General features: G+C 41.3%; 1 protein-coding gene across 2 annotated transcripts in view; it reads left to right on the forward strand.

The window, feature by feature from the left end:
- Positions 1-16947, forward strand: part of lrig2 (leucine-rich repeats and immunoglobulin-like domains 2) — a 25231-nt gene extending 8284 nt beyond the window's left edge. For both annotated transcript variants that reach the window (XM_072684684.1, XM_072684683.1), the window contains 14 exons: positions 580-723; positions 1148-1291; positions 2101-2244; positions 3730-3810; positions 3957-4028; positions 4682-4750; positions 5392-5555; positions 5905-6216; positions 9440-9721; positions 9840-10283; positions 11032-11184; positions 12011-12151; positions 12333-12611; positions 13281-16947. In XM_072684684.1, coding sequence (XP_072540785.1) covers positions 580-723; positions 1148-1291; positions 2101-2244; positions 3730-3810; positions 3957-4028; positions 4682-4750; positions 5392-5555; positions 5905-6216; positions 9440-9721; positions 9840-10283; positions 11032-11184; positions 12011-12151; positions 12333-12611; positions 13281-13468 — 2617 coding nt within the window. In that variant the 3' untranslated portion in view covers positions 13469-16947. The remainder of the gene's footprint in view (positions 1-579; positions 724-1147; positions 1292-2100; positions 2245-3729; positions 3811-3956; positions 4029-4681; positions 4751-5391; positions 5556-5904; positions 6217-9439; positions 9722-9839; positions 10284-11031; positions 11185-12010; positions 12152-12332; positions 12612-13280) is intronic.
- Positions 16948-17577: the final 630 nt, after the last annotated feature.

Genomic DNA, 17577 nt, shown 5'->3' on the forward strand with positions numbered 1-17577 from the left:
AGCAAACTTCAGACTGTAACAAAACGTTTGGAGTTCTTCTATAAGAGAACAATCCTAAAAACACTGGACTACCTTAGAGATCCACAATGGACTACCCCAAGAGGCGCAAGCTGAAGGTTTTGCCATGGCCCTCACAGTCCCCCACCTCATTGAAAATGTGTGGCTAGAACTCAAAAGAGCAGTGCATAAAAGATGACTTGAGGCATTTTGGGCAAAAGAATGGGCAAAAATCCCTCAAACAAGAACTGAAAGACACTTAGCTGCTACAAACAGCATTAACAAGCTGTGGTACTTGTCGAAAGAGGTGTTACTAAGCACTCTGTTTGTAGAGTGCCCAGACTTTAGATTTGTTTGTTATTTTGAAACTGTAAACCATGAAAATAAAAACAACAAATTCTTAAAATATTTACTTAAAATATTAAAAGTTATTTATCTTATTTAGCTATTTGCAAAACAGAAATTCTAACCAGGGTCTCAAACTCTTGCATGCCACTGTAAATAGTGCCTTGTGTGTAATGCAGGCTGTTTTCAATGTGCTGGTTTGAATATGTGGCATGAAATCGGTCTTGTCTGCTATAGGGAGTTGAAACGCAATAAGATCAGAGTGGTGGACAGTTTGATCTTCAAAGAGCTTGAGGCTCTGAAGTCTCTGAAGATGCAGAGGAATGGTATTACTAAGCTGATGGACGGAGCTCTTTTTGGCCTTGACAATATGGAGGAATTGTGAGTGAATGCTAAAAAACCTGAGGCACATTCTCTGGTTTTACTCTGTTCTTTGGCACCAATTTCATCCTCAGTGGGCAAGTAGAGAATTTGGTCATTTTTATTTATTAAAAAAAATGAATGGCTCAAACCTGGCAATTTGTAATAAAATAACTGAGTTTCTCAGATATGCCGCAGTAATATAACTGGAATGCCGCTGACCGGCTGCCGAGTGTTGTATTGCCTAATTTTTCACTGTTACCTTTTTATTCGGTTTTGGGAGGTAGGCCTAACACAAATATTTTGAATGCTTTACTGGGTTTAATATCATCTGCATGCCCCCAAACTCTGCTCTCCATACAATCAGATTGTGGTGTAAATATGTGGAGTTGTGGAGATTACAGAGGAAGGGGATCATGGGTTTTGTTACTGTTCCACTCTACAGGGAGCTGGAGCACAACAACCTTACAGAATTGAACAAGGGTTGGCTGTATGGCCTGCATATGCTGCGTGTGCTCCGGGTCAGTCAGAACAACATTGGTCTCATCCGAGCTGATGCCTGGGAGTTCTGCCATCGTCTAGAAGAACTGTGAGTCAAATATGCTGTCAAAGGTGTTCTTCGCTTTCAGTCCCAGGGGTCATTTATACCTGATTTAGCAATTATATGCAAAAAAAAACGAAACAAAAAGGAGCACATCATTTGTACGGGATCTTAGGGTATTTTGCTCATTTACATTTTCTACTCAATTTTATTTCCATCCAGATTGGCCATGTCTGTGTTTTTGTGTTTTCCCTGTTCCCCAGAGAAAAAACAGGCAGAATTACCTACTGTCTCACTGAATCTTAGTCCCGTCTGGATGCACATCTCCATGATTTTCCAAGCAGATGTTGTCTACCATTGGGAATAAAATGTGGTGGTTTTTTATACACACAGCTGCTATCCACTGTGTTTAGTCTACCATCCATATTAAACACTTCTTGAATTGAAAAATGACAGATAGTTTTAAGGGGGGGGGGGCTCAACCGTTTAATTCTTGATCTAGATGGTCGGGACGAACATCCTGTCTACACTCGTCGTGTAGGATGATTAACAGACAATTGAGGAACACTGCAGCTGCAATAAAACATTAATAATACAATAAAAGATGATCAGAGTTTAGTTGAAATAATTATCATATTGCCTATAGATGTGAAAATATGTTCATTTTACAGACAACCATACAGATAACTAATGCAGTCTTATAGGGCTTTTGTGTTTTGTTTTAAATGTGAAATGGGGGTATTAATCAAGATCAAGTAAATTGGTCAATATTTTGCTTATTAGTTGCCCATTACTTGCTGGACCATGGTGACCTTTCCCCTTTTAAACAGTGTGTACTGTGTCTCTTTGTTTATCAGGGATCTCTCCTATAACCACCTGAGTCGCCTGGAGGACTGGGCTTTCACTGGGCTTGGGCTGCTGCAAAGTCTAAACGTGGGCGAGAATCGCATCACGCATCTAGGAGAGGGAGTTTTTGGTGGCCTGGCAAACACCCACACACTGTAAGAACTCTTGTTTTTTACTTTTTATTATTTGTATTTATTTATTTATTTAAACATTGACTTGATAAATAAGATTTATTATGCACTTTAAAATGTCTAAAATTAGGACCAGGTGCAGCACATGACCTAAGACATTAAGTTAGGCCTTCAGAAAGAAGGTTGTAGATGCAGATGAGTCTGGGAAGGGATTTAAAAATCATCCATTAGGCTGTCCAGAAAACAATTTACAGTTGGAGAACAGTTTATAACAACTTGGCCAACATGACCAGGTCTGGCCATTACGTTCAGCCCAAGAGCAAGATACATAAAGAAGTCTGCAACAATCCTAAAATGTCATCACAGGACTTGCAGGTAGCTCTTGCTCCAGTTTATGTCAAAGTACATGCGTCTATCATCAGAAAGACACCAAACAAGTCCGTTATCATGGGAGGTGTAAGAGGAGGAGGCCCTTGCTGTAAAAACAACAACAACAACAACAACAAAACAAAGAAACAACAACAATAATAATAATAAAAAGCCCTCCCTTTTTCCTTCTTCTCATGACATGTTTGATCATGCACTGATCTTAAATGAAGTCCACAAGTCTAAGCAGGTGAGTGAATGTGTGTAGAGTAGATTTTGTGATAATCCTCTCCTCTCGTGAAACAGCTTCGTAGTTTTCATTAGGTAGTCAGGAGCAGTGGTGGCTCAGCGGTTAGAGCTCTGGGCTATTGATGACAGGGCTGTGGGTTCAATACCCGGGCTCAGCAAGCTGCCACTTGTGGCCCTTGAGCAAGGCCCTTCACCCTCTTTGCTCCCCGGGCGCAGCAGCAATGGCTGCCCACTGCTCCGGGCACGCGTGCTCACTGTCCACTGTGTGTGTTTCACTGCAGGGAGGGTTAATGTGCTTGTTTGATGTTTAATGTTTAGCTGTTCAGTGGCTGTTCAGTAGCTGTTCAGTGGAGCTCAGTTAGGCTGAGCATCAGATGTTGCACCATTAAGTTGTAATGATTTTTTTTTTATCACTGTAGTATTATCAGCGTATTACAGTGAATGGTCAAGACATCTATAAAGAGAGATAAAACGAGCATTTCGGCATGTCTTTGCCTGTTCTTCGCTATGTTAGTTTGGCAGCATTATTGAGGACTATATCAGCCTTTTGGAGCCATTGGCGCATGAAGACAGCCTCACAATAGTCGCATACTTTTATGCCATAACAAAACCTTCTCTCTAGACAGTGAGCGGGATCTGAGTTCTCCACAGTTGGTAACTTCCTGAATTGCAGTTTGTTAAGGTGCACGTATTTGTCACTGTACTGTGTACACTGTACAGCGAAATGTGTCCTCCGCATTTAACCCATCTGGTAGTGAACACACACTCACACACACACATGTGTTAGGGGCAGTGAGTACACACACACACCCAGAGCGGTAGGCAGCCAACACTTTGCAATTTTTGTTCTTATATTGTGCTGGTTTTAATTTTATTTATTTATTTTCTTTCCAGGGATATCCGGAACAATGACATATCCCTTGCTATTGAAGACTCTGTTGGTATGTTTGTGGGCATGAAAAAGCTCAACACATTGTAAGTATCACCTTTTCTTTTTTGGTAATAAACCTATTAACCATTGTCCCGTTGTCTATACAGTATCTAGCTCAACATTGGCTGTTGAGACACATTATGTCTTAATGTTGCTGTTTGGTGTGAGATATTCTGTGTGTGTTCCACAGGATATTGCAGAAGAATAGGATAAGGACCATCACTAAGAGGGCGTTTGAGGGTTTGGGGGAGCTGGAGCATCTGTACGTTTCCCTTTATTATTTTTCTTAGTGTTATGAAGGGGTTTCTGCATCTTTAACCCTGTTTCACCTATGGCACTTTCACCCCTCCACCTTTTCAGCATAAAACACAGCAAATATTTATTAGTGTCGTAATAATGCATTTTCACATTAATGGTTGTAATAAAAAGGGGGGTGGGACTAGGGGGTCCTGGTCAGAATGGGTTAATGAGCTCATTCACTATTTTCCTCACATCGTTACTGTATAATGCATAACTATTAGTAAACTATTTAATAGGAGTGTAACACATGCCAATTAAACACAAAAGTCACAGTGTGGTTCACACCACGATTTGGAGTTATTGGTTACGCATAGTTTTTGTCTGTCTTCGTCCACTGCATGGATGCGTCATTCGTAACTTATCTCCTACTTTGTCTTTTCTGTGATCACTGTGATGATTTTACAATGACAATTGAGTACAAATGTGCATACTGTTACACCACTACCTTTTAAACAATTTTGGAATCTTGTTTATGAATGAAACATTCAGATTTATCTGCCGGAGCTAATTTGCCATTTCTACTCAAAACAGGATGTGTGTGTTTGTTTTTATTTATTTGATTTATTTACATATAAATTGAGGTAATATTAATGTATTTCATATTTGTCTGCACAGAGATTTAAGTAAGAACCAGATCATGTCTGTTCACCCGGATGCCTTCTCTCATTTGAAACTCAAGTCACTGTAAGTTTGGAGATTTCCCTATCCATTTTCCTATAGTTATTGTCGCTGTTCTGCACTTCACTGCACCCTGCTGTTTCATCATTTATTTGAAAATGATTGTGCTTTGAAACACTTTCTCTGAATCTCTTGGAATCTTCTTGTTTGAAGAAGCAACTTTAAACTTGTTAGACTCTTTATTTCTTTTTAATGTGAGATAAAGGGCTCTGAGTGGTCCTGTGGTCTGTTAGCTGTTGTTTTGAAGCTTCGGCTACCTAGCACTACTGCATCAGCGGCAGTTCAAAAAGAGACTGGCTTCACATGTGTCAGAGGAGATATGCGCTAGTCTTCACCCTCCTAGTGTTAGGGACATTGCTAGGGATAGGGGGAGTTCACATAGGCAGGGTTTAGGTAATTGGACTTTTAAATTGGGTTGAAGATTAACAATAACAATTGTTATAATATGAGAATGAGTTTGTGAAATTTGAAATCAACGCAAGTCTCTAAACCAGTACATTCCTTGTTTGACCGTGTTGGCTTTGCATTTCTTTTATTCAAATTCAGCTCAAATTTATTTGTGTAGCATGTTTTACAACATTGTCAGAAAGCATCTTTACAGAAATGCTACTAATATACTCCTTTACACATTTTGTCTTCCTCTACAGTGATCTGAACACTAGCAGCCTTCTCTGTGACTGCCAGCTGACCTGGCTGGGCCGGTGGCTGACTGAAAGCCACTTTCAGCAGTCGTGTGCTGCTGTGTGTGCACATCCTGCCCCCCTAGCAGGCAGGAGTATCTTCGCTGTCAGGCCAGAAGAATTTGTCTGTAGTGAGTGACCCCTGGTCTTATGTATATTTATTTATATTGTGTTTCAGATGTCTCAAGTAATGTTCACAGTCTAATGAAGTTAAGAGATTGCTTAAGAGGTTATTCCATTATTATAGAGGAGTGTCAGTAAACTGTGAAAGTGTTTTTGACAGACATGAACACTAACATTAGCCTAGTCATACACAGTATGGGCCCCTCACTGATCAGATCTTTTAGAAGGAAAATGGACGTTGGGATAATCACTTTACTTTAATCACCATCACTTATATATATTTGATCTGCTACTAAAAGGATTAAATGAATATCCTCTGGCCATTTCTAACCCCCTTTCACTTTCTCTCATTCTCAGATGACTTTCCTAAGCCCCAGATCAGTGGGAACCCCAGGACAGTGGTAGCTTTGAGGGGGACCAACGTCACTCTCAACTGCTCTGCCTTCAGCAGCAGTGACTCTACCATGAGCGCCTCCTGGAGGAAGGACAGGGAGGTACTGTACGAGGCGCAAGTGCACAACTATGCCCGCTACCAGGAGCAACGCCTTCTCTACACCAGTGTGCTCCACCTGCTCAATGTTAACTTCACAGATGAGGGACATTACCAGTGTGTGGTTTCCAATCATTTTGGCTCCAACTATTCCACAGAGGCCAAGCTCACAGTGAATGGTAAGCACCTTAGAGTTTCTGCACTTTCTGCGCTGCACTGTTGTAGTCTTGAGCAATCCTGAAAGTCTAGACCAATATTAATAAGACGGCCTCAGAATTGACTGTATTTATGTATATCCTGAATTTTATTAAATTAGTTCTAGCTAGGTGCTGTTTTTTCCTCTCTTCAGATGAAAAAATGCCACCATGTTGTCCTGAAAGGATAGAACATATAAACTAAAACAAGCCATGTTAAATGTGCTTTTGCTGCTTGCATGCTATTGGTACTATCTTGCTTAATTACAGTACTGTAAGAAATGAGTGATTGTCCGTCATTAACAATAAGACAAGACTCTGGCCAGTGTCATCCCTTTAACTGCCATTTTTTCATTGTGTTCAATGCCATACATATGCGACAAAGAGCTATGCTTTGGCAGTTTTAGATTTTTGTGCTTATGATGTTAAACTATTTTATAATTAATCTGAGCGCAGAAACTATTGTGTTGATATGCTATTAATTGGTGTACTTGCATAGGTAGCCTTTTAGCAAAGTATATACATAATTGTCCTGCCTTAGACTCCCCACAATGCAAGACTTGTTTTCCCTGATTTAACACAGTTGAATTATATCGTTGTTAAACCTGTTCAGGTGAACTGGAAAAGTTGTAGCTGATGAACATAATTACATAATTAGCCTTTTAGGCCAGGTAGAGAAATAGCCAATGGCAGTGTGTGCGAACCAATATTTTATATTGAAGAAAAGTGAAATGTTAAATAGGCAGCATGGTGTAAATTAGGCAGAAGTAAAAAAAACAAACAAAAAAAAAAAAAACATTTGTCCACTATCAGACCTATCTGTGAACTGTCTGATTGTGAATTTATTATTCTTCTATTATTCTTTATAAGTCTTCCAGCCTGGGAGAAATTTGTAAACAAGGCACTACACCTGCAGGTAGTGTCCACGGCTCTCTAACACATCCAGCTTTTATGTGGAGATATCTTATTAGAAGGGTTTTATTTACTTTACAGCAGGATTTGGATCCAGGGAACACACGCATGTAATGCTGGCATGCAGGTTGGACAGTGGAACTAATAATAAAGGAACTGAATGAAGGAACTGATGCCAAGCAGACAGAGGCACAGATTAACAAGCTTGTTTAAAGTGTAGTTCGTTAAAGCTGTGTGGGCAGGTTGAGTCACGACTGCCTTGTGACTGATGACAGTAATGCTTATGCAGGATTTACTCAAGATTAGAATTGCTTGTTTTACACCGAAAGGGAAAATGTGTGGCAACATTCATTGGTCATTTATTGTTCGTTGGAAAGTTTTTTATGGGACTTTTTGTATGGTCATATGAAAACATGAAAACCTTTTGTGTTCAAACATGACCTTCTTTTTAACAATATTGAGAGTTTGAGATAATAAAACAATACAACTGGAACTCTTTTGTAAAATATGACTAATAGAAATGCGGGTTTCTATAGAGTCCTAATAGCTGGTATTTCCCGCTTTGGCTGAAAAAACTCAGGTCTCTGACATCGACTGGATTCTGTGCTAAATCCCGTCCTAGACTCCTCAGCGTCAGAGAGCTCTTTGGATCTGGACATGGTAATACCGCTCTCTTCAACAGTCAAGAGCAACCAAACTAAATGCCTGGGTGTAACTAAAACAGGCTCCTCCAGAATCCTCTCTAACCATGTTCTAATCATCTGCAGCTGAAGCTGAATCAGCAGCACCTGATTCTAATTTTAGGTATTTTTAATAATATAATAGTATAATAAATATGGGGGTGTCCTAACGTTTTCCTCACAGGCTGCATTTCCTCATTTTTATATTAGTTATATTACCTCTACCCAATATTGAATCAAATGTCCATATATTTAAAAATATTAACGATGCCCTTTTTTTGCCCACATTAGCTTGATCCTCCTAATTAGAAACAAATGCCTAGATTTAGGATCCTTCCTTTCAATTTCAGTGGAAACCCTATATTTACTTGTTCTTGATTTCATACTTTAGTGAGCATCTTTAGTGATGATGAGGTGATCATGATTGTACACGTTAGTGAGACGTATGTACAGAGACCTGAGGTGTTCATGTTGAGGTGGTGTTATTTTCTCTCTGTCAGTCAGAGTTAAATGTGTCTTGCTGTCTTGGGTGCATGAGAAACATCTCCTCGGGGCTTTCATGTTGCTGTGTTACTTTTGGACAATCAGTTTTTCTCCTGTTGGTTATAAAATAAGTTTTGTTTCTGCCCTTGTTTTGATCTCTTGTCTCTCCATAGTTGTTTTCTGGACTCTTCTAATTTAATTTCCAATTTGAGTGGAACAAAGATTATGTAGCCCTCTGGGAGCTAAGGCTGGGCAATGAGATTATTTTGTCATCATATCATAATTCAGATGTTAGAGGGCTTTGTGCTCAGACAATGCTAAGAAACAAAAGTTTTAGACTGTTGTAAACCAGAGACACAGACTGTATGCATAGGGATTGGCCCTCATGTGTCCAAAGAAGGTGTAATTTCATTGTGTGCCATGTGTTCTGCCAAGCAGATGTGAGGGTGTTGTGTAATTTAGTCAGAGAGGAGTTTTTTTTGCTTTGCTATTGCTGTTATTATTTAGACATTAGACATTTGCATTTAGACTCTGACTCCCACCTCAGTGGCTATTAGCTTTTATCAGCTGGTGGTTTAATAGTCTGGTTTCATTGAAGGAGTGCGCCAGCGTTTTACAGCATAATCTTCATCTGCTGCATCTGTGGCATACCGTTAATTACCAGGACAGTCATTTCTAAGCGTTTTCCTGTGCTCTGGTAACTAGCTGTTAACTCAAACGGCCTTTAAAAAGGGCAGTTGCTGCTGCATTTTGTGGGAACATGTTTTTGCAAATCACATTGTTGAACACTTTGTACAAAATCATTTGTTGATTTGTACTTTTCACCTGTAAATTCCAGTTCATTTCAGAGTTAATTGTAATATTTCACCAATGTGATGACTTTACAAGTGCCTTCTTGATCATGCATGAATGTCAGAAACCTTAGGGACAGCAGATGTAACCGGAATAGCTTTTTCTCATTGTGGTTTTCCAGTGTTTAAATATTGGATAACATTTAGAAATTTAGCTTCTGCTCAGTGTCTGACATTAAACTTATTGTCTGTGACAATTTACAGTATAATACAGATCTGACTGAGGTAGAATGCGTTTAAGCAGGATCTATGCATTCAAACTGTAAATGTATTTATTCCCAGAGTTGCCCTCATTCCTGAAGACGCCCATGGACCTCACCATCCGCACTGGCACTGTGGCCCGCTTGGAGTGTGCGGCCGAGGGCCACCCTCCTCCCCAAATCGCCTGGCAGAAGGATGGTGGTGTGAACTTCCCTGCGGCTCGTGAAAGGAGGATGCATGTCATGCCTGAAGATGACACGTTTTTCATTGCTAACGTGAAGACGGAGGACATGGGTGTGTACAGTTGCACAGCCAAGAACGAAGCAGGCAGCCTGTCGGCCAATGCCACGCTCACTGTGCTGGGTAAGACCATTATATGTGGTTACTTTTTGAAAGGAATCTGAAAAACTAGACAAAAACTTACTGCATTGCTCAAAACAGAAATGTCATTTTGAACTGTCCCTCTTGACCCCCCCTGCAGAGACCCCATCATTCCAGCGCCCCCTAGAGGATCGCACAGTAGCACGCGGTGAGACCGCTGTTCTCCAGTGCATAGCTCGAGGGAGTCCTGCTCCCCGTCTTAACTGGACCAAAGACGATGGCCCGCTGCTTCTGACGGAGCGTCACTTCTTCGCAGCAGCCAATCAGCTGCTCATCATCGTAGACGCCAGGCCGGCGGATGCTGGGAAATACACCTGCGTCATGTCCAACACACTGGGCACTGAACGAGGCCACATATACCTCAGTGTCTCACCCTCTGCTAACTGTGACCCAGCCAGCAGTGTCTATGACCAGGATGGCTGGACTACGGTGGGCATTGTGGTAATGGTGGTGGTTTGCTGTGTGGTGGGCACTTCACTGGTGTGGGTGATAGTCATCTACCACATGAGACGGAAGAGTGAGGACTATAGCATTACCAACACAGGTAGGTGGGGACTTCGGTCATAACCACTGGTCACAAACCACTACTTTGAACTTCTTGTGGTTTTGGTTAGCTGAAAGGGAAATGATACTTAGGTTATGTTAACTAATGTGGTTTAATAGATCAATGCTTTTTCTGTAATAGGAGAGATTGTGAACTTGAGCAAAAGAGCAGCCTTGAAAATTACAAAGTTGAAAGAAGAAAAAAAAAAACAACACCCCAAACAACATCTTTGTCCTTTGATCAGTCGGTAAACCCGAAAGTTTATATAAGCAGAACTTGAAAGCAAACTAGAAAAGCTCTGTATTTCTCTGTGTGAGTTCCCAAGTGCAGAAACATTCTGTGTAGATTTTGAAATTACTGCACAGCAGGCACAGCATGTGGGTTTAAAACTCTGATGTAGACTGTAACTTGTATCCCTTTAAAAAGATAAGGCACTACTGTCCCGCAAAAGCCTTGTATCTCCAAAATGACAACTTTACAGCAGGAAGAAAAAGCATTCTTAACTTTCATTAAAAGTAAATTGGGGGAAAAATATATTTCCATTTCTATTGACAGCATTGAAAGCCCAGACATGTTGGAAGCTATGTGTTCTCCATTAAAAACCAGTTGCCTTGAGGTCTTGTGGTGTTTGAAATGGCGTCAAATGACCGAGATTAGATTACAAATTAATTAGATCAGAGATTAGATTACAAACTTAACAATATGCATTGTTTTTCCATTAATAGACATGTATATGTATCTGTTTTAGATGAGATGAACCTGCCAGCAGATATCCCCAGTTATCTGTCTTCCCAGGGCACATTGTCTGAGCCTCAGGAGGGCTACAGTAACTCTGAGGCGGGCAGCCACCAGCAGCTCATGCCCTCCTTGGCCAACGGCTATGCTCACAAAGGCACTGATGGTAAGGTCAAATGTTGAAAAACGAACAGCAGAAGTGTGTGGGTGGAAATCCTTCTTATATGCTCTTTTATAGACCTGAGAGGCTTTATTTTTATAAACATGAATGATATGCTATGTTAAATTATTTTGCTATACTAGTTCTGTAGGGATTTGCATTTCTGGACCTTTTAACCCCAGAATCATATCCGCGTAGCTACATTTGTACACAGACATCCTCTTGAAGGGGTTCCTGCACAGTTCTACCCTTTTTCTCAGACTCTCTGGAGAATGTAGTGTGTAATAGTTTTGGTACATACCTGTGAGCAAAGGGCAATGAATGAGACATGCTGAAGCAAGACCAAAGAAGTGGTCTACTGCACTATGTAACCTTGGTCAAGCTGCACAAGACATCTCATCAGAACTGCATAACACTGCGTAACCCAAGTCATATTTGTATAAATTCCTGTAATTTTACAGTCCATGTGCTTCGTTTAGATACCGGTTCTGCCTCTCTCAGCTTGTCTTCAAGCACATGTGTAGAACCCAGGTGCAAAAATACCAGTTCTTGCGTAATGTAGCTTTAATTTTAATACAAACAAATCTTGTTTTCAATTATGTATTATTCTGAATTGTTATTCAATAATTCATTTTTTTTTATTATATACAGGTTGTGGTTTTATATGCACATCTAATGTTATTGGACAAACTTCCTCAAAATATGAAGTTGAATTCAAGTCAACTTTGTGTAAACTAGACACACAGGCTTGGCAGTAAAAAAAAGAGATGCTGACTTTGTTTGTTATAAACATGCTTGCAGGCTATTTTAACCACTGTTCTGTTTTCCATAGGCATGTGCTATGGTGAAGTGGGTGGTGAGATGGACCCGGAAGCCAATGGCATGCTTGGTAATCGTGTTGGGTCTCTGTTTACTGGCCGCAGCAGCTTCCACCCCGGTGAACCAAGAGAGGGACTGACACCTGGGCCAAATGGTGTGTTTGTGTTTACAAGCCTTTGTGTGTTTTGGCTGTCTGTGTGTGTATGTGCAGGCGAGAAGGTATTTGGAAGTTTAGGAGCAGCAAAAGATCAGCTGCTGAAAATCAGCTCCTGATGTGTATGAGGGTGTGACAGGTTCAAATAGTATGATCTCCTCCTTCTTTTTGTCTCTCGTAGGTGGCACCAGTCCATTGGTCATCTGCTCAGACTGTTACGACAATGCCAACATCTACTCTCGCACACGCGAGTACTGCCCATACGCCTACCTGGGTGAAGGTGACGCACTCGCGGCCCAGCTGCCACAGGACATGCCACAGGATGAGCAGGGGGAACGAGAGCAACACAGTCAGCATGAGGACGCTGCCTTGGAGAGCCTGATCTGTCAGCAGGATGCTGCCGCCGCCTTCCTCACCGGCCATGACCCCCGACTTTGCATCTCGCACCACTTCAGCAGCGGTCAGCACACATTTAACAAGAGTAGCCCGAGAGAAGGTTACACGTGTATAAATGAGCACATTTATGCCAGATTAAGAAGTGTTTTTGCTTGTAAACAGGCCAGACAACAATAGAAAAGATGGAAATAAACCTAAATACTGCACTATGTAACATTGGTAAAGCGGTCAGGACGAGTGAGAACTGCGGAATCCAATTCATATTGGTGTTATTATTCTAAATGTTTGTGGACACTGGGGCTTCTGAAATTAGTTATTATTTCTCAACACTTTAGCTTTTTACATCTTTAAAATGCTTCAGTTCTAATAACAAAGGCTTTTCATAATTACCACTACATAATCACTTAATGAGGTCAGTCGTTTCTTGCTCCAGTCCAGTTGGCTCCATTCAAAGCTACAGTTTATTTAAAAAAACAAAAAAACAATGGCTGCTGCAGAGTCAATGTTCAAACATAACTGTTGTCTATTCATGTTTAATGCTTAGCTTAAACATGACACACCGCGGAAGTCGCAAGGGTCCACTCATTTTTTTAAAACATGTTCAGTGCACCTTGTGTCATTAAACTGAGTTCTTGCACACATAGATATACTTGTTAAAACTTCCATATTTCAATCACTGTTTCTTGTTTCTTCTGCTTTTTTGTTCACTCTCTGCTTTTGTTTCTGTCTGCAGATGTTCCAGGCAGGTCGTATTGGGGTGGAGTGGACCCCCACCCCTCCGTCTCGCCCCAGGGGCCAGTGACTGTACATAAGCCTCCCTTGGGGATCTCTGTGGGGGACAACCAAGAGCAGAGGAGAGGTGGGCTGGAGGAGGGCTCGTACAGGACTAACCCTCAGGATCACAACCCACCTCCCACATAGACCCCACCCAAAAGCCGCTTTTTACCCCGCCGTGGCCCACTGTGACCCAGCACAGTCAGCCCTCAAGTCTCCAGCTCCAGCTTCTCTCAGTGTGCCCATAAGTCCCACTACCTCCTCTGAGAAGACTCACACTCTGCCAAAAAAGAAAACACCTTTCTGTCTCTTCTGTGTTTACATTTCATTCCAATCCTTTGCTGGAACCCCCTGGGGTGAAGGTGTGTGTCGGTTTCCTGTGGAGAACCATTTCCAGAATATGGTGATAATGATGATCTTCCCTCTGGTTCCATAAAAAAAGAATCCTCTGGTTTAAGTTGAGGCTCTGAATGTAATGTTTCCAAAAGCCTCGCTTGCATTGCCTTCTACCTGTGACCTGTGGAACTCTTGTGTATGCCAAAGCATTGGACTAGCCCTCTAGTGCTGCTCTAGCTCTGAAAAAGGACCTGTTTGTTTGTGCACAGACTGTGAAAGGATGCTCCCTGTGCTTCAAGGCTAGAAGTGGCCAACTCACCTGTCCATTATTAGAGCCATTCAACGCCATCAGGGAGCCTGTGCTGTAAGTCTTTCCTTTTGGTCGCATTTAGCAGGTGATAGTGGCCCATGTACATTATTCCCTTGTAAGAGTGGAACACTATTCCCCTTTTTCCAGCCCAATATTGTAAGCTGAAATTACTGTCTTTGTCAAATAATGCGTTTTATATGTTTAGTGCTGTCCACAAAGCCAAATATATATACACCCTATTTTCCTCCTTTTTACGAAAGGCCCTATATCAGACAGAAAGACGTGGTACATTGCACCTTCGACAATCGGTCTGCAGCAGTCTTACAGGGTTGAATTCATTCCCATGTTGTCATAACTTCTTACAGTGCTGTACTGTATATTGATTTTTAAGCAGTCCACTGGTTGTTTCTGAAGTTCTCCTTTGAATCCATTCTGCTATTTGGAAACTTTGGGAGAGACTAACAACAAAGAAAGAGTATGAATCGGCTAAAAGACCCCGTGCTGGTTTACATATCTTCACTGTCACACAAAAACTCCATATTTGTATTTTTTTAATTTATGTTTTACACAGTTTTTTTGAGCCAATTAAGTCCCCCACTCACCAGGACTCCCCTTATCACTTGCAATGCTCCCGACATTAGGAGGGTGAGGACGAGCACATGTCTCCCATGATACATGTGAAGTCACCCCCTGCCGCTTGTCGAACTGCCGCCAATCCCCAGCTCTGATATATTAGCCAACAGGCACCTGAGCCGGCCAGCATCACAATGGGAGCAATGAAGGAAGAAAGCACTATCTACCCACCCAGAGAGAGCATGGCCAGTTGTGCTCTCTCTGGCTCCGGCTGCTGAGAATGCGTGAATCTGGTGGTTGTTCTTCACATTGTGTCAAAATCTATTGACGAACGGACCAATAGAAATCTTCCTAAACATCCACTGAAAGTTAGGATGGCTTTTTTTCCTTTTCTGTAGAGTTGCAGTTTTGGAGATATGAGGTTTTTGCATGACAGTGACAACATATTCAAGTGCATACGTAATGATCCTCAATTATGTTTTATAAACCTGCCCAGCCTCACTTTCTGCTGTTTAGGTGCTATACTGTAGTGTATAGTTCTCGTTCTTGAGATGAGGTGATGATCTTCTCGTGATCTCCTCAGCCTGGCTGCAAAGCATAGGCTTTAGCAGTGGTTTAATTCTCTTTAAAAGGCTGACTCTGACTGTAGCCTCACTAAGATGTCTGAGGCAGTTAGTGACGAAGCTTTGGACGCGCCCATATCTGTGGCGTTGTCAGTTTTAATATCATTCACACTATGCTGACCTCAGAAAATAAAGGTCTCGCAGTTTGCCTTTCCACAGACCAGGCAGGGAGTAGCAAGTGGCCAAAGAACTCAATGCTGAGTTTTTGCTCTTCTATTTTCCGAGATCTTGCTGCAGATGTTTTCCACGCCACGACTTATGACCATTTTTGAGTTCTAGCACTTTTTGAATCTGCAAGCGTACACTCTCAACAATAAAGGTGCTTCAGATGGTTCTCTGAGCGACGCCATAGAAGAACCCATCTTTGTTCCAGGTAATCATGTTTGTACTGCGGGAGATGTCTGAGCAGAGATCCTATACATCAAGTTTCTTTAGAGCTTTAAAAGGTTCTTTGCGGTCACACACCTCTTACAGTATCTCTCTGTGGTATCACTCCAAAAACCATTAGAAGCACCTTTATATTTTAAGAGCATAGATTGATTTTCAGTGCAGTGCGCTGTGTCTGCCTCTCCAGCTCTCCCTCTCTCTGCCTGCGATGGTCTGGTCTAACCCCACCTGGTACAATCCTATCAATGCTGCACTTTCCGTAGTAGGATGATACGTTCCAAAGAATGTGTGTGTGTGTGTGAGTGTGTGAGAGAGAAAAAGAGTGAGTGAGAATCTGAGAGATGTGGGAACTAACCAAGATGTGGGTGCAAATGAGGTACTCTATCATATAATAGTGAAATGTGTGTATTGTGAAATGCACTAAAACATTTGAGTCACTACAGTTTAGATACAGTATGTATCGGTTACGTGGGTACTTTCTATATTTATCATGTGAAGTGAATATGCTGTTGCTTATTGTCATTGTTTGGTGATTATTGCATCCCGGTGCCACATGATTTTTTTTTTTTTTAATTTTGCACATGACGTTATTCTCTCTCTCTCTCTCTCTCTCTCTCTCTCTCTCTCTCTCTGTGTCTGTTTTGTGTTTGTTTATTTTGATAATAATGACCTTATGCTTTTGTATCTATTTCTGTCAAACCACTTTCTCAGTGTGCAATCATATCCATTCCTTTCCAGCTGTTTTATGATTTGCACGCGGCTCTGCCCCGCAGTTTGCCTTACAGACCCATAGCTGACTGGCCCCTGTTGCTAATGTTAAGTGACTTACTATCGATTTCTATCAACAGTGGCAACAGCTATGGGGCTTCAGTAGCTTATGGCGAGGCTTTCCAGATGTTAAAGCTATTACGATTGTGGGGAAAAGCTGTAGCACATATCACTGCAGTCACTTGCACACACACTTTTGCTGTCTGAAGATTTAGGCGACGCAAGTCAGATACGTGGGAAGCCTCATTTTACAGATATCAGTAACAGACAAACTGTTGATTTAATGGCGGTGGTCTGACTTCTCTTGTGATTTGGAGTTGAAGGGCAGGAAGTTGGAACTAAAAGCATTACATATTTGAATGCAGTTGGATTCTCACCAAAAACAATCCGTGCACACTACTCTGCCAGGAAGTCTCTCTTGAATTGAAACCAAAGTTCAGCATTAATGCTTTCACACTATTCCAATGCTGCTTGTTTTTTGTAATTTTTTATGTTTTTTTTCTTTATTTTTGTTTAATATTGTACCTGTACATTCTGTAAAGCATGTATTAAAAACAAAAACTTTGTTTCATAATGTTGCATATTTAGCTGACATTTAAACAATAAAATGCAAATTCTAATGTACGAGATCAGAGGCAGCAGATTTTTGGGTGAAAGTATAAACGTTTGTACCACTTTATCTGCGCCACACAACAAAGTGCTAATGGGACTTTTTTGCCCTCAGTGTATGTGTATGTGTGTGTGTTTGTGGGTGGTGTAGTGTTTTTTATTTACTTCATTTTATTTTATTTTTTTATTTATTTATTTTTGCACAACGCAGAAACCTGGCCTTCTCAGCTTGTGATGTGGCAGTTTTTTGCAACATGATTGAATTAGGTCAACACGGTAGAAGGAAAAGTAAAGTTCTGGCGGGTTTAAAAGAGTTTAGACACATCTGAATCCCACTAAACGCTCCAACTGACAGTTTTCATTCCCGACTTGTGTGTGAAGTGCTGCGTGAGATATTTTAGGGATGGGATCAAAGCGCCTACCTCAGTCTGCTGCTAACCCGCGATGCAGCGTCATTAATAATGCATGCATAAACTCAATTCACTGTGGGTTTTATTACCCTCATCAGCCGAGAATGCACTGCGCCCTTCACGTATAGCTGGGCGGTGAATTTACACACACACACACATACACACACTTGCGCTGTGCTGAGAGCTTTAGTGCTATAAAAACTTCAAGGCACACTTTCATGTAACTAGATAACACCTTAA

This window comes from Salminus brasiliensis, chromosome 7 (genome assembly GCF_030463535.1).
Source record: "Salminus brasiliensis chromosome 7, fSalBra1.hap2, whole genome shotgun sequence".
NCBI classification, from domain to species: domain Eukaryota; kingdom Metazoa; phylum Chordata; class Actinopteri; order Characiformes; family Bryconidae; genus Salminus; species Salminus brasiliensis.